General features: G+C 28.8%; 1 protein-coding gene across 2 annotated transcripts in view; it reads left to right on the top strand.

The window, feature by feature from the left end:
* LOC111036789 (GTPase-activating Rap/Ran-GAP domain-like protein 3) overlaps positions 1-22,403 on the top strand; it is a 121,018-nt gene that overhangs the window by 70,715 nt on the left and 27,900 nt on the right. For both annotated transcript variants that reach the window (XM_022318975.1, XM_022318976.1), the window contains exons 8-14: positions 4,215-4,281; positions 4,351-4,453; positions 14,114-14,212; positions 14,418-14,521; positions 14,721-14,832; positions 15,586-15,738; positions 17,790-17,908. In XM_022318975.1, coding sequence (XP_022174667.1) covers positions 4,215-4,281; positions 4,351-4,453; positions 14,114-14,212; positions 14,418-14,521; positions 14,721-14,832; positions 15,586-15,738; positions 17,790-17,908 — 757 coding nt within the window. The remainder of the gene's footprint in view (positions 1-4,214; positions 4,282-4,350; positions 4,454-14,113; positions 14,213-14,417; positions 14,522-14,720; positions 14,833-15,585; positions 15,739-17,789; positions 17,909-22,403) is intronic.

The raw sequence follows: 22,403 nt of genomic DNA, 5'->3' as shown, positions 1-22,403 counted from the left end.
CTTAATTAATGTCAGTATAATGATTAGTTCATTCTATCCAAATAGGATTAAAAGGTTATAAAATATTTATGTGATATCTGACAGTTTCACGCCAAAGTATTGTCTTCGTGAAATTCAGATTCGTTGCCGCGGCAACGTGTGGACAAAGTTTTTTTCTACAACAACAATACTTTAATACATCCATAGACCTTATACTAGGTATAAGAGTATAAGGTCTATGAATACATCATATAATATGTTATTATAGAATACGTATAAAATATACGTTTCCCTCTCTCAGTGGTTTCTCCTTATTATCACAGCGATTACCATGAAAACCCGGCATGATGTTAAACAATGTTAATACTTTTGAAACATAGTAAGAGACGTGTTTTTAGTGGAGAATATAATAAGTGTAATATTACGATATAGGCAGGGGTTAGGCATATATATATGAGACAACAGGTAAGAAGAAATCCCGACTATTATACCCGATGTCGTCCATTGTGTTATTATTTTATAATCTCATCGTGACCCGAGACTGCAAAGTTATTAAATATTATTATATAATTTCACGAATAAAGCGTTGTCGTTGAAACCTAATATGACATTATTGAGACAGAGAGTGGAATAGAAATAGATGAAGAGAAGGAAAAATTAAAATCTGATGATGACATTTACCACGGTAGGTATGTAAGCACAAAGCAATGGGTTATCGTTAGCCATCAACACCTGTTGTGCATCATAAATATCCAATTACAAAACGGATTTAAGACACTTTTTAGTGTAATCCATACAAAAAATAACTTAAAATTGCATAGGTAATATTTTGGTGTTTCTATTTTTATTTTTCGATATCATAATATTATTATTGTAACTATATCAATCCGCATTTCACATAGTTGAGTTGAGTCATTTGACAAATGAAATATGTTTTATCGCAAATATTTCAATTCCGTGTGTGATACGAAATAATTTTGAAAATATGTTTCTATCGATATGACTTGTTGTGATGAAATTAAATATTTTATTTCAAAATGAAAATCGAGCTGGGAATAAAAAATATCTCGATGATAATAATAGTAATAATAATGTACCCTATCATAATAACCTATCATTTTTGTATCATCGTGTAGTGTTCAAACACACACCGTGTATGCATGATAATATTTATATATTATAATGTACAATAATATAACATTACCGGCCCACGTCACCGCCTGTCGTATAAAACGACGTTGGATGTAATATTTTTTTTTACGACTCTTCGGGGTGTATTAATGGATTGTTTCAACCCTGTCCACCGTGTTGGGGTTGAATTTCCCGTACGACACGCCACCCGGTCTGGAAACCGACCGAGTACGCGGCAAACGCCAAGACGGATTACGCGAACGATAAACGGACGTCGACTTGTTGATCGATCGGCCGGTGTCGACGAGCTCTCAAAAGCACTTATTTGTGTGTGTGTATATGTGTGTGTGATAATGTAATGTTCCAACGTAGAAGTCCGTCTGTATAGATATCAAATTATTATTTTATTGTTTATACGCACCGTGATATATTTAGTCCTCAGTATGATCATCGTCAATTATGTGGCACGAGATTTAAAAGACCCCGTTTGGAATCCATGCTAATGCCATGATAATAGTTATTCAGGATTGGAATTCTATTTTATTATTTGTATATATACATATATTTCTTTTGATTTTGATTTTCTAACGAGTTAAAATATTGCTACGCAAGATAAAAATGCTTCATTTCACACTGATTGGAGCAATTTTTATTTTGCATAATTTTTTTTCAACTTGCAGAGCATTTTTTTTAATGATTTAAAAAATACCTATAATGGCATAGAACCTATATATTATATTTGGCACTAATGGTATCGGACATTTTTATTAGACCACTAATGAACAAATAAAATGAATGTGATAAAAATATAAAACAAACATTATCATAGAATTGAATATTGTGGAATTTTACGATTTTTGAATTGTGAAGTCTTTACTATTTTAACCCGCATAAAATATAATTTTTAGTTATTTCATTGATTTTTATATTTTATCGTTTTTGTAACTTCTATAGCTTGAAAGTTTTAACCCCAATCATTTTATTAATATGGTTTCATACGAGTATTATCTGTATATTATAATAGCCACAACGCGTGGAAATATAATACCGTATAATATGTATACAGGTGCAGCTATCGATGTTATTAAGTTATTCTCAATACTTCACTGTACTTTTTCGATTCTATTTTTTCGACAATTAGCTTAAGAAAATTAAAATACACCATCTATACCGATGACGTGTGTACTATATATAATTGAAAACGAAAATGTAAAAATAATTTATTTGAAAAATAATCGAACTTTGGGCATTTTTTATTCATTTTCTTATACTCCCACAAGCTACCACAGCAGCCAAGATTAGTGCTATGATTTAATATATAACGGTTAAACAGGGTCTTCCAGAGAAACGGGAAAATCTGTAATAAGTTAGTAACACTCACAAAAGTAAAAAAAATTGTATTTTCAAGCTTTTTATTGAATACCGAAATCTCATATTTTTAATAAATTACAGCAAGATGATGTACATTTACGAAATACGATGACATTGTGCATAGGTCTTGTAGCATATCTTTAAAATACCTTCAATACAAAATGCACATTGTGAACCAACCTACTGGTCAATTTTTATGAAATTACAGTCGAGGAAAATCTCAAGGTTGGTTAGGTCAGCTCCGTGGACCACAGCCTATTTTCAAACGAGGCACCTTAGTCATTGCGTCCCATAAAAAATGTATACACAAATGGAGTCTCACAATAATATTGGTTAAGTAGTAGATTTGTTTTTTCTTTTCAGAGACTCTTGGTAGTGTGATAATTATAAGGGAGGTTGGGGCTCTGACATTATGTTTCGATATATTATATTACGTGAATAATATTATACATTTTGATAATGGATGGATTTTGTCACCGATACCTGGAATAATAAGCAAGTTGGTTTATCGTCATCATGAACAATAAAAACACGACCTATATTCTACCTATACTATATTATCTGTAAATGAAAATAAAATAACAAGGTTAGTTATTTTAAAAAAAGGTTATCTTTTAAGGATGAACCAAATGTTTTACTGACATTTTGATTGACATCATTATTATTATTATTATTTTATTTTATTTATTATATTATGGACTTTATTGATTGAATAATCAATTAATTTTCATAAGGAATTAATGTTTATTTACTTTTTTATGACATTTAATGAACACATTTTTGATTGACTTATGATTATATTTATAGTTATCTATTTATTTATTAATTATTTCATTGTTAGTTGTTACTTGTTTAAGAACCATCGAATAAAATACACAAATTGCGTCCTGGATTTTTTGGGACATAATTCATGTATACCTTTTTTACAGGACGCAACTTGTGTGCTTATCATACCTGCAAATTCATACCTCGTAATTAGATCCATTAATCCAAAATTAAAATAGGTATTTTTAACACATATTTTCATAATCTACAATGTCATTGCTAATTAATTCCCGTCGGTAGGTATATCATGTATTTAATATAATATAAGAAATAGTAACTTTCTTCAAGTATTTCGAATGATATATCTCTGATGTCTTGACACTCAAAAAAAGTTCAACTTACTATACGCAAACACGTCATGTTTCATGCCATTGTTCTCAATTACTAGAACAAAAGTCCATAAGGTACGCCTGACATACACTAAAAATACTATAATGAAAAATATTGATTTTTTTCAAGTAGTTAAATATAAATTAAAATGCCAAAAAATTAAAAATTTAGATTCAAGTGTTATTGAAGCGTGGTTTGAATTAGAAACGAGTCGTCTTAGAAACTCTAAAAATAAATGAACAAATTTATCTGTAACCACCTCTTAATAATCATTATCAATAACTTAACTTTTATCTGAGTTTGATAGAAGTACTTGTTATTGGGAAGTGCAAAATGTATCGATAGTGTGTCGAATCTTTCGATGGATAATTCTGGTGCACCACGAAAAAATAAGATTGGTAACCACTTTGACAGAATATATAAAATCTTACTATGAAGTGTTAAACATTAAAATTAAGTAATATGAAATATGAAATTATGAAACCGCTAATCGACAAATAAATATTATGCATAAGCGTTAAAAATGGTGGTTATAAATATACGTATTATTAATATTATTATGTATTTTGTGGTTACAGTAATTTTCCAGCTATGGATAAGTTAGAAAAAGGTCCAAAAGAAATATTTTCCCCGGAAATTCAAAAGGTAAGCATATTGCAAATGATTCGTGAAATGTTAAAAAATCTATGACCTTTGAAATTATTATGCTTGTAGGATTTGTTGCTTTTGGAAGAGCAAGAAGGATCGGTGAATTTCAAATTCGGCGTACTGTACACCAAACCTAGCCAATTGACCGACGACGAGATGTTGAGCAACGGTAAGTGTCTGATAATTTTAAATAACTTAAGCTCTCTTAAAATAAAACATTTCGGCCTAAAGTTGGTATCCCCATTTAAGCCATTTTTCCAGAACCCACCGCAAAAGACTGATTTTTTTAATTGTAAAATACAATTATTGTAACACGGCGTCTTAGATAAGCAATTTAGCTACACCATTGTAATGCAACAGGTATTTCATTTTTTTTTCGTCCATTTCGATCATAAAATGAAATTGACCAAATATACACGACACCACATCACTTTAACATCAAAGGTTTTGATTTCAACAAATGTAGTGTCGTCTTGGGCTCGTTTAATATTTATTTGTGCTCTTTGTAGAAGGCTGAAAAATTATTACTGACTTTTTAAATTGACTGTTTTCGTTGTTGGTTTACATATTATTATTTTATTGCCATCACATTGAACTATTTTTTTTATTCAGTTAATAAAGCTTAATCTGAAGTCATTAGGTCAGTAGCCTGAAAGTTATTCATATAATCCCATTATTTTATCTGAATTTACAATAAGCTTAATTCTATGGGGGTTTGAACTTTATGGAACATTTGAAAGAAATTTATAATATAAATTTTCTAACAGTAATTTTTATAGACTTACCCAGATAGCAATTTAAAAATATTTATATTGTAGACATAATATGTTTTCCTTGTGTTTTTGGAAATATTTTGTTTAAACACATTTTGACAATGTTTTTATTATATTAATAAAAATATATTTAAAAATAATAATTTAAACGTATTATAATACGATGTTTTTCAAGTACTGAAGAAAATATTGAAGGAAACATCAATAAAATATATGTTGACAACGTTCTTTTTAAACGATTGATAACATATTATGTTTTTGTCAACATTGTAACTATGAGCTTATTTATTGGAGATTAAAATATTTTAAAGAACATCTAGTAAAAAATATTGAGACAACGTATTTCTATATATTATTGATAACATATGTTCTGGTAGATGCTTATGGCAATGTATTAATTAAATAGACAATAAAATATTTGAAGAAACATCAAGTCAAAATATTGAGACAACTTACTTCTATAACTATTGAGAACATAATAAAATAATATTATATAATATTATAATTTATAATATATGGACACTGGACAGGTTGAGTTTCTGGCAGATAATGTACATTATAATTGTTTATATTTTATGTCGAATAATCAAAAATGATTTATTTTTTCTTATAATATTATTATTATTAGACGTGGATCTTAATACTTTAAAAATTATAAGTAACAATTTCCACCTATAGGTATATATATGGACTGTATTTTTAAATTTTTTTTAGAAAACCGAGTTTTAGGGATATCTATTCAAATAGAATTATTAATTATACAAATTTTACTTTTAACTTGTTGTATCATATTGTATCCCTATCCTATCTGTACATATAAAATGTATAAATCTGAGTCAAAAAATCTAAATTTTCATAACACACATTTCGGTTCCAAAATTGTTAAAATTTTTGAGGATTTGCTATATCAACAAACTTTTAACCACAGCTATAATGACGCTATATCCACATGGTTTCAAATAATTGTATTATGACAATAGTTATAACCATCGGAGGCATTTGAATACATCATTGTTATATTATGATTGGTAACGGGTCTTTCTTACAATATTTACACAATAAAAAAACATTATAATTATATGTTAAAAAAATAGTATTACAATTAATGTATATTTAAAACAATTATTTTATCAATATGTTATCAATACAAATTTGCCATCTGGGTATATGTTCCGTGCAAAAAGAGAAGATATTTCTCGAGTTTTCTTCTCAGTGTGATTGTCTCACAGTGAGAGGATTCCCGAGAATTCGTTAAACTGTAGAATATGTGAATCTGTTAGACGTTAAAAAGAATTCGCTGTTAAACTTAGGGCATTCAAGTACAAAGTGTTTGATGGTCAATAGTATGTCACATAGTTCGCAGGTCAGACGTTCTTCTTTGGCTATAGGATACAGGTGTGTTAAACAAAAGTGTCCAATCCGGGTCTAAATTCACTTCGTGTGAGATTGCTTTTTCGATTGCTTGGCACAGAAAATGTTGGTTTCAGGCGGAGTTTTGAACATTGAGGTTTTATTATTTTCTACAAAGGCGAATCCAGCACCACTAAGAGATTTCAATGCGTCCGTAAATATTTTTATGTGGTGATGGTATTTTTCTTCAATTATTTTTTCAAAGTTTCTTTTATAATTGAGCTTGGAAAAAGATCTTTGTTGAATTCAAGTAGTTGAGTATTGAGTTTTATGTTCCATTTCCAAGGAGGGGATGACCGGAAGGTATTGTTATTAAATATGAGTGGTTTGATGTTCATTAGGTCTGATATTTTTATATATTTTATTGATGGCAAGAGGTATGTTGTGGCTGCTGAATCTGTTTAGAAGTATTCTAGTTGGAGCTTACATTTAATTTATTATTTGCGTAAACGTGATTTTTTTAAATCTGATGTAAACATAGAACTACTATCGAACAAACCGTTATCATTAATTATTAGTGATTTACAGTTTAGACATGTGTGGGGTAGCCATGATACGAAAAAGTTTATTATCTCTGTTTCCATATACGACCGAACGACTTTTGTGATCAAAACTTTAAAAATAATACCACCTCGTGTATAAAAATGCCTGTTCTGAAAATCTATTGAATATAAACTATAAAAAAAAGGGTAATATTATTAAAAAATGTTATGATTTGCAATTATTGTTAAGATTTTGACAGTTTAAATAAAAATAAGAAATATAAGAAATAATAAAAATAAATTTATTTGACTGCGAAATGAAATGTGTCATATTGTAAGTTATTTTTTCGCCACACTACTTATTGACACACTTCGTCTACCTGTCTAATACGTGTGATATTTTACATATGTTTTTTCAATAACATTGTGGAAATATTATATACATTAACGTACGAACATATACCTACATATAGAATACATTATTATGTAGATTCTGCATATGGACTCGTTATAAGCTCGTTGTAAACTTTTAATGGACTTGATACACGTGTGTCGGTCCCAAGTTATTTTCGAACAACTATATTATGCATAATATTGTATATATTTTTTAAAAAGTTTCTATTCACGTCGACAGCTAAAAATAATAATTGACTTGTAATTTTTTTTACTTTTCAATATAATAATAATTGGGTTTTTCAGTTTATGATAAATTTAAATATAAAAAAAAAAAAATCAACTATTTATAATTTCATAATTTATAGTAATATTTCAAACTAGATGATTTCTAAAAACATTATTATTTTCCAATAATGATATATTTTCCTGACCTCTGAAAGTGAATAAATAGGTTCACTCTTAAACAGATTATTAACCGATATCTTCCATAAGGTATACTCATAAATCTTAAATTACTAGACAAGAACTGTGCATACTACTCGTATATGAAAACAGCATGAGGGATACGTAACAACATCTCGCAGTGATGTAGGCTGTCTTCAAGAAAATAAAACAATAATCTATGTATATATATCTATATATCTTACCTAAAATAATATATTATAAATTAATGGCTAGTGCTCTCAAATAGTATGAATATTTTATTAATAGATGGATCAATAAACAATATGCCACTGATTAAGTTCGTACACACGACTAACCAATTGATCCGACAAAATGTATGTTTATACATTTTTTTACGAATCTACTGTTGGTGATACATATAATATGACTGTGGAAAACAATAATTTCACAGTTGCATTTGACAAACTATAATATTGTGTACTTATCTAATTTCTGAACATAATTCCACGAAACAAATGATTGAGAAAATGTGTAACTTGAGATTAAAATATGTATGATAACACATAATGTATATGTACGTGTAATGTAATATAGTAAAATATCAAAGAAATTTATGTTCCAAGTTGAGTGAAAAGTTTTTTTGGTTTTATATCATAATAATATTATGTGCTGTGTGTTTTCTCGGGAAAACTTTGTTTCACGCTTCGCGGGCTATTTATAGGCTTTCCGCCCACAAAACCATCAACGCACATGCCTTCTTTCTGTATGACATGCTGCGTCTCACTCAGTCCATCGGCCACGGACTATGCCTCTTCACATATTCATATATAGACCTAAGTTGTCCAACCATCTGCTTCGGAGTCTTCCTCTTGACCTTTTCTTCCATCATCCATTCTGACCTTTGTTTTATACCATTTTCGTCATATGACACATCGTACCCTTATCGTTATCGAATTTAAGGCTCGGCCTTCGAGGCGATTGTTTTTGTACCAAAATGTATAAAATAGGACGATTAATTTCGGACACTTCAATCCTATTTTGGTTCCGATTAAGCAGACTTAATATTCATTGAATTAATTAAGTTTTTTACAGTAATTTATTCCTAAGATATCGCCGTACATAATTATAATATCTTAGACTAACTCGGCGTTTAGTGATTCAGCTAAAGTACGTAGTAGTTATTCCTACTATAAACTATTATAATATAGATGTCTGAATGCTTATTTTCCAAGAACATTAATATCAATTTCTCTATAAATGTATTTTTTAATTTTTTATGCACACCAAGTTAAATGTAAAGAAGTATAAGAAATTTTAAATAGGCCTTGTACCTACGTTTTAAAATGTTGGATGATTAGACATTGGGTGTCCCGCAAATATTTACCCATTGCGATATCTCTAAAGATAATGAATGTACTACAAATCTGTTTTTTTTTATTAGAATCACAGAGGCCACAGACTAAATAAACGTACACATTTTATTTTTTAATTTAATTACATTTTTTTGGTGAAAAAGTTAAAAAATATTTTTTCATTTTTTTATTTTTTAAAAAATTGAAGACATCAACATTGTAGAGTTTATTATTCTAAAAATGTTGACCTTTCAACATTTTATTTTCATTAATTTCGTGATTTTTAATCTTTTTTTTAGTTCTTAGGTAAAACTCCAAAAAACCAATTTTTGTCTGAACGGCGAGTACCCTCAACGGCTAATGGGTATATTCTCACGGGACACTTCATTTTAAGCTCGTAGACCTGTTTAACTCGTTTAATAGTAAAAATTTAAAAATTACAAAAATAGGTACCTCAGAGCTCATACAGCAACGTATTCAAAGATATTTAAAAAAAAAATCAACTTTAACAAGAATTGAAAATAAAAAATTTTAAAAATAGAGGCATATAATATATATTGTTAATCAAACGTCTAAATATATTTTTTTTTAAAGTATTACGAGTCATGATATTTCAATGCGATGTATACATTGTAGCGACTATCCACTCAACAAGTATAATACGCTCTAATAAGCAAAAACGTCGGTCGATTGTAAAAGGTAGTTTGTACAAAAAATATTTTTGAAAGTCCAAACTGACAAAGCTTTGTGGAATATAAAAACATACAGGTACCTAATGTAACTTAACATCGTTTATTTTCCCTATTTTTTTCAACATTCAAAAATAATCATTTTTACGATCTCATAAAATAAAACATTTATTTTTATACTTGTATACACTTTTTCACTTTTTTGTATAAGCTAAAAAAACTGATACCTTCTCATTTTGCTTGTGAATTGTTGTAGTGATACCAACGTTCCAAGTACTTCCAACCTTGAAAATATTCTATTGACCACCATTTTATTGGAATTCTCGATAAAACAGTCTTGTATAATTTTAAAACTTAATAATTTAAATCGATTTATTATTTGTTTAATTATTTATATAGTGTATTATATGATTGGGTATGTACCTAAGATTGAATATTTCATAATCCTAGATTCCGTACATGTTGATTTGTTATATAATGACATCAAAACGGAAATAATTATATGGAGTTAAATTAATTTAATTTATAAGTAACTGGGTTTTCAGGAAAATCATTTATGGTGCTTAAATGGAATATATCTGAAAGTGTTTATTGCACTTAAGAATAATCCATTATTAAACCATACATAATATTATAATCAGTTAAAATTGTAACATATTATATTGTTTGAGATATATGCATTTCTAACGGTACTTACAAAGGAACTATTACGAGTGAATTGCGGTACGTGATTTCAACACCATATTTTGCTTTCAAATATGAGGTTTCCTATGCTTTGAGTTAATATCATATTTTCATTGTTATGTGAACATAACATAATAGTTCGTCAGAATACAGAACTTATAATGGCTACAGCATATTAATTAGCACATTTTTCTTATATATAGGTATTGATATAATAATATAATATTGAAAAAAGTGAAACGTTTGAGTAAAGAATGTATTTTTTTTGAACAATATCTTAATACAAATGTTTATTTATAACCTTTGTATACATAATATGTCTTATGAAAGATTTTTTTCCTTATGCAAAAAAACAAAATTCTTTTATCCTCCTCGTGCATTATTGTGTTATACAGCACCAACGTCCTATATTATATTTAAAAACTCATGAGTATACCTTGGTTTGCGTTAAATAAAGGTAATCGTTATTTTTCTTATAATTGTTGATAAAAAATCAATATTAAATATTATCATTTATTTTGGAAACTTCTAAATCTCATCTAGCTATATACTGTTTCGGCACAGATAACTATCAAAAGTAATCGAAACGACATAGGTTGGTTGATTAAAGATAAATAGATAATATCAACTTTCGGTAGAGTGACTAATACATTCTGACACTAGAGGTATACGAAATTCGATTTGATAGTTATTTGTCTAAAGTTAATATTATAGAGAAAAACAATTTTTAAAAATAAAATCTCGGATTTGCAGTTGAAAAGTGGAAACAGACACTTTCTTGTAATAAATTCATACCCTCAAAGTCGTGAGATTTTTGATCCTCTTTATATATATATTATACGCACGTTATTTTCACCCTTTAAAAGTACTTTTGAATGATATTCGTTCGTTTTTGTGTCGTTAACCCTTCTGTGATTGTGTACTCGACCATGTTCACCCCTAAACATTCGTAAAAATATCCATTGAAATTCAAACGTCGCGTCATTGGTATTTTCTCTGCAGCATAAATGAAACTCGTATTCAAGTGTCAATAAAACAAAAATACAGAGAAAAACTTCATCATTATAATTGTTACCTACAAACTATACTATACTACTCGTTTTTATCACGGTCAGCAAGTACCAATACAATAGCTCTACGATGAAAAAGTTATTTTAATACACTGTATATTTTGTATTCCAATATTGCACATTTTTATCGTTAATATTAAAATGATACACGTACCTATATGCGCAAATATTGTTTATTTTGAGTGGTATAATTTATAGTGCGAACTTCTCATATTATAATAACACTCGCGGACATGATATATAAAATATACATTATTATTCTACAAACCGATTATACAACGTTTGTACATTAACATTGAAACTCGATGAACATATTTTAACGTAATTTATTAAAATTAATGTTTAATTTTCATACTTTATTCATACGTATATTATACATACACGAATGAGTATCATACATTTTATGAAAACTCAAAACGGCGCATTTTGATAAGATCTTTGATGGTAATATTTTAATATCATCATGAAACATTTCTCCTGAGGATTATGTATTCAATATCACAAACAGTGTATTTAAGTGTATGTATAGAGAGATAATGAAAATTCAATGAAATGAAATCATTTCCATCCATACGTTTGTGTGTGTGTATGACAATGCAGTGTAATGTTCTAATAGTGTATCAAATTCCAAAATATTCAAAATATATTTTTATTTTGATAATACACGTGTTATAATTATTATTTCATCATACAAATAAAGTAAGATCTACAACTCTCTAAAGTTTGCTTAATACTCGGCTGCTTATCATATACTCCACTTTACTTTTCATTTATATTTTAAATTTTGATAAAAAAAAAAAACAGCTTCTATATAATTTCATCACTGTGACACAAATCATTGTATATAAATAAAACTATATAATATATTTTAAACTTAATAGTAATTATTAGTTTAGTTATTCGTACACCCAAAACCTGATGATTTACAGATTTTAGAGCTGGAGACGTTGAAGCAACAACAATTTTTAATGAACTCATAGAACAAAAAATAAAACTAAAATTATGCAAACATTAAGGTTCTGAAAATTGGAGGTCAGGTTATGAGCCATCCAGGTGCTCGCCTAAATGAGGCTCTGCGTAAGCAAAGTAAACGCTACCAGCAGGCTAAAATTTGATCGTAAGTTTATCTTTTATCTGTTAGCCAAAAACAATTTAGAAAAACATTGATGACTGAGAGTAGAAATGTACGAGTTAATGATAAATTAATAAAATATGTAACTCAAACGAATTTATGCATACGTAGCACATATTCACGTTCATTTAGGCCCAACAATTTGTTCGGGTATATAATTTGAATGTTTTTTTTTTAAATTCATTTCTACTTTGTGCGGAGGTAGAGAGAAAGAACCTGCATTATTTGAAATGTTACAATTCGCCCAACTGACATGTTTTTTATAGATTTACGATGATAGTGAATTAATTAAATTCAGTGGCCACGCCATAAGCACCTACTACTTTTGGGTAGTTCCTTTAACTCATGCAAACTCACGTAAAAACACATAAACACCGCATATATGCATATTGTAAACTAACCTTACGGATTGTATATTTTCCAAATAAATTTAAAAAAAAAAAAAAGCGGGTAAGTCGCTCTGCTGTACAGTAGGTTACAAGTGGGTCACTGTATAATGGATGGAATTAAATTTGAATTCAATGATACAATATCATTTTATAAGAAAAACGATTCTGAGTGGAGACGGTATGTCAGCCTTGGTTTAAGACTTATTAATACCAAAATATATCTGAGTCAAAATTCGAATTTTAAATGCTTATAAAAAAAAATTATGCCTATGTATTTTAAATATTTTACAATTGCTATTGTAAAAATATATTAGGAGCCTTGTATTAAATTTTCAAGCTTTTTCGCCCAACAAATAAAATTTTATTGGTATTTATAGAAAAAAAAACTAAGAAAATTGAAAACTGACAACGTCCGTAAACAGTTCAAAAAGAGTCAAATTATTTTCAAAATTTTACCTTGTATAGAAAATGCAAATATAAACAACCTGTGAAAATTTCATATATCTACGGCCATTTGTTTAAGAGTTACACCAAAAACCAAAATCGATTTTGCGCAAAAATTCCCATTTTTCCATAATTTTTCTTTTGTTTTTCACGTCGCTTTTGAAAACTACAAAGAAATTTTTACTTTTGACCCCCAAAGTACCAACTAGATTCACTTTCCAATCAGAAAAGTTGTTGTTGAAGAAAATCGAAGCAGTTTTACTGTCCTAAAAGGTGATGACAGACACAAAAAAAATAATAAAAATAAATAAATAAATAAATAAAAAAACACACATCATTGTAAAATCAATACATTCATCGTTCCACTCAGAATCTAAAATTCAATGATTGTATAGTTTCTAGGCTTGATATTGCCTATATTTTGATATATTGGTATTGTATAGTTTTCCTGCTACATTTCCGTTGAATATTGTATAGCTTTCCTGCACCACCTTAAATGCGAAATGAAAATCGTAATCATAATATTGTATTGCCTGTATACATTAACCAGTACATATTGAGTAAAAAATTATGTGTATAATTTAATCACATTTTGTTTCGTAGAAAACGGCAGTGAGGAATTCAATCAATTCGTATCGTTATTGGGCAACCGTGTACGACTGAAAGGATGGGACAAGTACCGAGGAGGATTGGACGTAAAAGGTAAGTGTGCGAGATACCACCTGTGAGTGTGTTTTTCGCAAGTATTATACATAATACATTAATACCTAAAAAACATACACCTATGTCTAACCCACCAGCGAAGACCAAAATAATTTCTAGTTTTTTGTTTACTGTCGTTTCCCCTGCGTATACTTACCTACACTGCGCTATTACAATATATTGTATATAATTATTTTATGCGCAGGCGACATGACGGGCGAATATTCGGCGTACACGATATACGAAGGGCACGAAATCATGTTTCACGTGTCCACAATGTTGCCGTATTCAAAGGACAACCGACAGCAGGTAAACATAATAATATAATATTATGGTACCTATATCACGATAACCGAACGAGCGTGAAGGAAAAACGAAACAGAACAAAACAAAAAAAAAATGCATAGTTTATTTATAAGAAACAAACACTATACACACCACCCCGTATGTTATAATAATAATAATAATAATATTATTATAATGGTTGTCGTCCCGTCAATTTGAACAGGTGGAACGCAAACGTCACATTGGGAACGACATCGTCAACATTGTGTACGTAGACGGGGGTGCGACGCAAATGTCTCAGTTCAACCCCGCGTTCATCAAGTCACAGTTTACACGTATCCTTTGAAAACTTGAATCGCTATAAAGCTGACGATCCGTGCCTTTGGAAATATAAATAATATTTTATTTTGTTTTGTAATAATTACGGGCGAGAGCCCAATATACAAAGAGGCGTAGTATGAGAGCATAACAAAAATGTAAGTGAAATGTTATTACATTAAACGAATTTAGCGTAGAAGAGGAAAGACGGATCTTTATTGGCGATTCTCATCATCCCGGTGAGAGGCTCATTCCTCAATAAGTAATTGATTGGGCAGTGTGGAATAACAAAACAAAAATTATTGCTGTTGTTTCGAATTGGTTATTTTATATTTAGAAGTGCAAGGATGAAAGAAGAGCCAATAGAGCCGGAGAGGAATTTTTAAAGAAAAATTATATCATTATGTTAGTGACGACGACCGTCTAGGGTGGAGATATTTAGAAAACGGAGGTCAAGAGGTACGCAATTAATATTAAAAGTATATTATTATAACAATAAATGTTACATGTTGTTAAAATACCTGCACATTAACAAAAAAATCATAAATCATAAAACCGTATTATTATGTTATTTTTAATATATATAAGTGTATACTAAATAAAAACATTATTTCAATAATAATATGTAATATAATTTCATACCAATTCATACACATTTTTAACTCTTTGTACCTTGTAACTCGTATGAAAAATAACCCACAATATATGGAGATTTATACACGACCACATATGACATATAAAGTGATTTTCCTATGAACTTTTCGCATCAGATGTTTTTGCGCTGGTCGCGTACGATTCGTCAGACAACAGCTATAAGCTAGTAGTTTACTCCGAAGAATCTGTACCGCTCTTTGGCCCATCGTTACCGTGTCCTCCAGTCTTTAAGGTGCCTCAAGAATTCAGAGAATTTCTTATTGTCAAAAGTAAGTGATCATTGTCTTTTGACAGCGTTTTACATTGCATAATAAATAATTTAAGTATAAAAAAATGTTTAATATTATATTCATACTATGAAGGGCGTACATACCTATCTATAAATAACTAAATTTCACTATGCCAAGAAAAATCAAAAACTGAAATAAATTATTAACTTACAGCTGCTGAAGGATGCAAACAATTTTTCTACATAGGTAATCACTGTTTTTTAACATTCATTTTTTGTAATGTAGCACAAGTTTCTTCAAACCCTCGAGGTAAAGGGTAAGTCATTTCTGCAGAACCAGTCAGTAACATAAATAATGACTACCGTTTCACTCCTGAATAACTGTGCTCCAAGAAAAGTGTATGGTACGAGGAAAATTCAACGTTTATTTAGTTTTATATTTTCAAAAACGAAAAACTTTCCTTGAAGAAAATCATTTAGAAGTTAAATGAAGTCGCCATCGAAGTTACTGACTGGTTCTACGAAACAACACATCCTATTACCTATAGAAATTGAAGAAAATCGCCCCACGTTACCAAAAATGTCTTTAAAACTAAAGTGACAGCATGTGTAAAAAAAGGTTTCGATTTTGGAGCATTCTCTTACATATTTCATGGCATTAGAGAAACTTACTTATGGATACCCCTAATACAATAACTATAATAGGTAGTGTTTTAAGTCAAATTGTTTTTTTATTTAAGAATTAAACATTATTTAATATTTTCAAATTATTCTCGCACACATTTATGGTAGATACGCGTCGCTTAAATGTATAGTCATGATGAGAACATGATATTCAAATAGGTGATTGTACTGCTTAGGGAATATAAATCTACCTATCTTAATGTATTCAAATCCATCTAAAATCATTACCATAAAAGCATATAAACGATAAAAAATTTCGTGTTAATCTAACGTGCTGGTATGTATAAAAATGTTAGTACAAATTGCAGCATGACTTGTCGAGAATAAGTTTCGTGTTCCAATACGTTATTTAAAATACAAATATTAAGATAAATAAAAAAATGTACAATGAACTACTGTAGCGTTAAGATTTTTTTTACACGTAACGATATTTTATAAGTAATATTTTACAACCATAAAATTGTATTATTATCTTCAGACTACAAAACACAAATTACAACTTCAGACATTTATTGAGTTTTTTTTTTTATTATTACTTACTTACTTTACGTGGTTATAAATTCCATACTATGCTTGTGTCATATTTCGACATTCAAGACTTATAAATAATATTATATATAGATAGTATTTGTTTGATACCACAAATAGTATTACTGGCAGTTATAATAGATGCCTTAAGTTAATGAAATTATTATTAAAAAAATATTAAAACTTTTCAAAATAATTATCTTGAATTTTGTCGAACACCTACTATAATATTGTATATATTATGGTTATTATGATGTACAAATTAAAATAGCTGCAAATAATGTGTTAAGTGTATTCTCACTACACCAACATTTACAAAAAATAAAAAAAGTAAAACAATAAAAAATAACTCACGCAATATTCTCTAACGGCAGACATTGTATAAAGTAAGATTCCGAACTTTTATCGATAGTTGGAAAACTGTGTGCTTAACAGGAATTCGAAATGTTATAAAAGTCATTCCAAAATTATTATAAATATTTAAATGCAATCAAATTCATTTTTATTGTTATCGTTTTGGTTTCTTGAGTTTTTTTCAATGTGAAATTTTTCATTATTATTATCGATAAAATCAACACACTTGGGTGATTTAAAAATATAAGCCGATACGGCAAATACTATAACGCTGACGCTGACACGTAAAACAAATTATATTGGTTTTTGGTGCATGTTTGATTTTAATGTATAGTATTGAACATCTCTTGTGAAAAAAATATAAGTTTCTACCTATATAATATAATCTTTTAAAAATTAATTCAATAGGAAATTGAAATTACGTTTAGGGTACAATTATCAATTTCGTCGCAATTACTGGTGTTGTGGCAATAAAAATTCAATTAACAGTGAATTTTTATTTTATTTTTATTTTTTCCATTCCAGTGATAAACGGCGAGAAGGCAACTTTCAATACACCCACATTTGCAAAAAAACGAGAACGAACACTTGACATGCTTATCAAAGACCTGTACTCGGACTACATGTCGGATTCTAGTAAAGTGGTAAGTTTTTGATAAACGTGCTATAAAATATTATGTTCTCGTGTGAAAGGTTATAACTTATACTTCAATATTGAGTATAATATAATATGACAATCGATATACGAGTGTACATGCCACGTGTGTGCTTTTCGAGGTCTTCGTGTAAACGGCACAGACTTCCGATTATTTCAGCAGCTGAGGAATGGACAAATAACAGTTATTTCCGACCGATTACGGATATATAACCATCGGTATACTGGTTTTGGTGCGAACGAATTAATTTTAACGAACGTTTTAAACTTTTGAATCGACTTTTTCACACTGCGGTTTCGTAAAATACGACAGTTAATAAACATTTCTGTGTCATTTGTGTTATTTTTCATGTATTAATTATACGTTATACTTTCATAAATTAAAACCAAGTAATATTAACCATCGATTTCTTACATACTTTTTTTTCTTTTAATTGTTATATTACAGGTATCAGATACCGGGTATCTTTCACTTTTGTTGGATAGCTAAACAGTTTTTAGATACACGGAGAGGAGTAAAAAATGAATTTGTTTCTCCATAAATGTTTATGATTTATAGTAAAAGAAAATATTTTCAAGTGAATTTTTTTGGTACATTCAGTAAAAATGTCTATTAAATCTCTAAGTTTTGATTTTCAAATTGTAATTAAAACATACGTGCAACTACAATGTTATTACAATCACAATCATGTAAGATCCAGGCGTTATTAAATAAACATTTTACTGTAGATTTTTTCACCATGCTAAAACAAAGGAATCTAACCTTATTATTATATGCTACGTTCAGGAATAAATCGATACTACGTGAGAACATTTTTGTAGAAGTTTACTACTTTAAAATAAATTAACACCATTACGAAACTAATACAATTTACACCCTCTTCTCGAAACCAAAAATAACGTCCTAATGTCTTATTGCCGGTACAAATCGGTATAATTATTATTATACGAGTATATGTATTTATTTATTAACCAACACCAATAGTTTTATTTAATAAAGTTACACACAAAAATTACATAGTTGGTCTACTCACTACAGCTGTGATGTGGGAAAGGGAACAAAACAAAAAATAAACTACAAATATATAGGCACATACAATATACTATTCTAAAAATATTATACAATAAATATAGGTATCGAATATAAGTATAATAATATTATTACAAACGAATAATTAGAAGTCTCATATTATTGAAATCGAATTGTTACCAAAAATAAATGAAATATAATGTATACAGCTAAAAGCTCTCGTCACCGAAGCTAAAGCGCAATTAAAAAACAATAAATATTATTACGTTATATAATCATACAATTTTACACCGTCATATGTAGTGTTTAGGGTGAACATAATTATTACTAAAAGTAGATAAAGAAGTTTTGGATCGAACACAAATTTAACAAAAACAAAACAAAAGCGGAGGCTAAGACTTATTCATTTCAGTTTTTACATTATATATTGCAGTCCCACAGGAGCTTTTATAACCAGTACCATACATTTTTGTAATTTAAAGTATCTAAATTAGCCAATAATCATTAAAAATATCATTACTAGGTTATAACCTTTGCTGAAAAATGTAAATTTCAAAAATCCATTCAATGTAATTTTTATTTTATTTACATCAATATTCTACGTAAAGACAAACAATAACTAATAATAGATTGAACCAAGCTCACAAAAAATAAAACTCTTAGTTTTGCAGGCGACAAAATATTTCTGGGTATACTAAAAATATAAGAATCTTTTTATAATATAGATGATATGAATATTCCATTTATATAAATTTAAATTGAACTTGTTATAAATGGCAATTATAATGTACTTTAAGCGTAGTCATACAAAGTTTTAATGGACATATTAAAAGTTGGTGATTTATTAAAAACTCGAGTTTGACTGAATTGTTTTAGACAAAAGTAACAAGTCCGGACTTGTTGTATTTGTCCGCCTAATATTCAGACCTCTATAAAATATTTATTGTCTATTTCATTAATTAAAACTTGTTATAAGTGTACACTAAAAAACTTATCTTACTCTAAAAACGGAAAAATTAAAATAACAAAAAAACATATTTTTACTTCGATATCGATTTATAGTGTTTTTCCAAATGAAAAATACTACCCAGATTAACCTGGTGACTAATCCAACAATTTTGAGAAAAATTGGACGAACAACTTAGCCATTGATATTACTATGTACATATTATAATATATTTATTTATACAAAAGACGTATTTTACTGAGTATTGTTTTTTAGAAAATTCATCTTTACAACATCAGATAATCTTACAGAAGAATAATTTATTTTTAGATAAAATGCCTTATAATATTTTGAGTTACAAAAGTATAAATAAATAAAATAATAATTGAATGACCGTGCAATCTCGTGATAATACTGGGATACTGCAATAATATAGGCGATGGAAGCTTTTTGCTACGCTTTGGCTTTGAGCGTCCAGGATAGTATAGTTAAAAATATATCCAATTTTGGGGTGAGATGATTACACCTTTATGCTTGGGCACTTAAAGTGGACCACTCGTCGGCGTTTGCTGGTCGTGCGATGTAATATTATTTTACGCTAGCGTTATCGACATTTCGGTCGGTCAAATTAGATATTTTCATTATAACCACTACGGTGAAATAACACCGAATTTTATATATAGACGCAGCAAAATTCGTATAACGTTTCGACAGTTAGCCATAGCTAATAAATCGCTAACGAACGAGCGTTGCTCCGGCGTTCAATATTTATACAATTAATAAACATTTTAGGTGTACATATAATAATACGTATTACGTTATTTTAATACAATTATTATTCGTTTACTGCAGTGATGGTACCAGGTAAATTATGTAAATTCATAATAGGTATGTGGGTTATATTAAGTTTTATTGAAACCAATGAGGACTGCGTTCAAACATAAATGGACACTTTTATGGTGTCTACAGCCTCCCGCCATAGGCTTTAGACGCTACAGATAAGGGTACCTAATTTATAATTTACTATATTCGAAGACAGATTATAAGGTATTGTTATCCTCTTGTTAAATTGTTTTTCTGTCTATGAGTGAGGGTTTTAAGGTGTTATTCGTTTAGTCAATATAAATATTTAAAAAAAACTTTTTTATTGTTAATATAAATATTAAAACCGACTGGTTTGACATTCAAGTTCTCTGTTTGAATTACGTTATTCGGCAAACGATAGCTACCCAACAAATATAATCAAATTTAGCACCATTAGCTTAAATGAAAATAAATTAATAAGGACATGACTTAACATTGAGAAAAATACTGACACTCACGACATGTATGCGTAGTCACGAATAACTCATTTAGCTAGGAGGTGGCTAACGTACAATTATTCACTATACATGTACAAATATAGGTTACGTATCACAGGTGCAGAGCAAAATATATCTTTTTCTCGATGGTTGTGATCTGCACTCAATTACAGGTGAAAACAATATTAAACATTTAAACTGCACTTCGTTTGTTATCAGTTTATCACCATAATGTGGTAATAAGATAAATTAAAGGAACGTACAACTTGCATACATGATGGTCACTTGTTTAAATAATAACAAAGTGTCTATTTTAATTGATCATTATAAAAAAGTGAAATTATGAAATTGCAAATTGCACAGGTTATGTAATATAATATCGTTGATATTATATATTTTGTTAATTTGCGTTTAACCATTTTATGTTTATTCACTTAACTGTCTAATTTTAAATTTTGACTATTAAATTATAATTTTCAAATATTGGTTTCTGGCTCAGTTTACGATCCCATTTTCTACCGATGATAAAAAAATGGGATTCATTTTTATGTTATAATTTTTTAACCCAGATAATAATCCGAGCGCAGTCAACATAAAAAAGTCGTTTGGACACAATTTACTTATATCTATTGGTTCCATCTAATCAATAATATATCACCATATTATTCATATGGATTAATAAACATTTGATGCTCTACTCCAGCACTTAATAAATGTATTCAATTGTATTTTATGTGTTTCAATTTTCATTACGTAAACGTACACAATATAGTGAGGTAGAACCTAAATTCATAATATTATTATTATTATAAACTTAAATTATAAATATTCAAAAATAATTAGTTAGTTTTTCGTTTGTTTAGTGGAACTCATTCCGATCCAAAATAAATATCGACAGCAAATGAAAGAAATTATTTAACGCCTTAAGTGTCTAAAAAGGTGAAGTTTTGATTCGTTTTCGGATTGGTCGAAGTGAACTCTAAGGCTTGCGCTGGTAAATTGCATCTGTGTAGTATCTACTTACTTATGAGAACCATTATCCGCGATAATTACATCTTTGTATAGTAATGTGGTGATTACATTTTACCACGCACGACTTACCAAAAACTAATACACACGTCACACACTTAATTTTTTTCGCAATTGCTTAATATTAGTCTCCATGTTCGATCAGTTAAAATCTGCTGGGGTCCATCGGCCTGGCATA

Source organism: Myzus persicae, unplaced genomic scaffold (genome assembly GCF_001856785.1).
Source record: "Myzus persicae strain clone G006 unplaced genomic scaffold, MPER_G0061.0, whole genome shotgun sequence".
NCBI lineage: Eukaryota > Metazoa > Arthropoda > Insecta > Hemiptera > Aphididae > Myzus > Myzus persicae.
The sequence above is the reverse complement of the archived record's forward strand: the minus strand, read 5'-3'. Positions and strand labels throughout refer to the sequence as shown.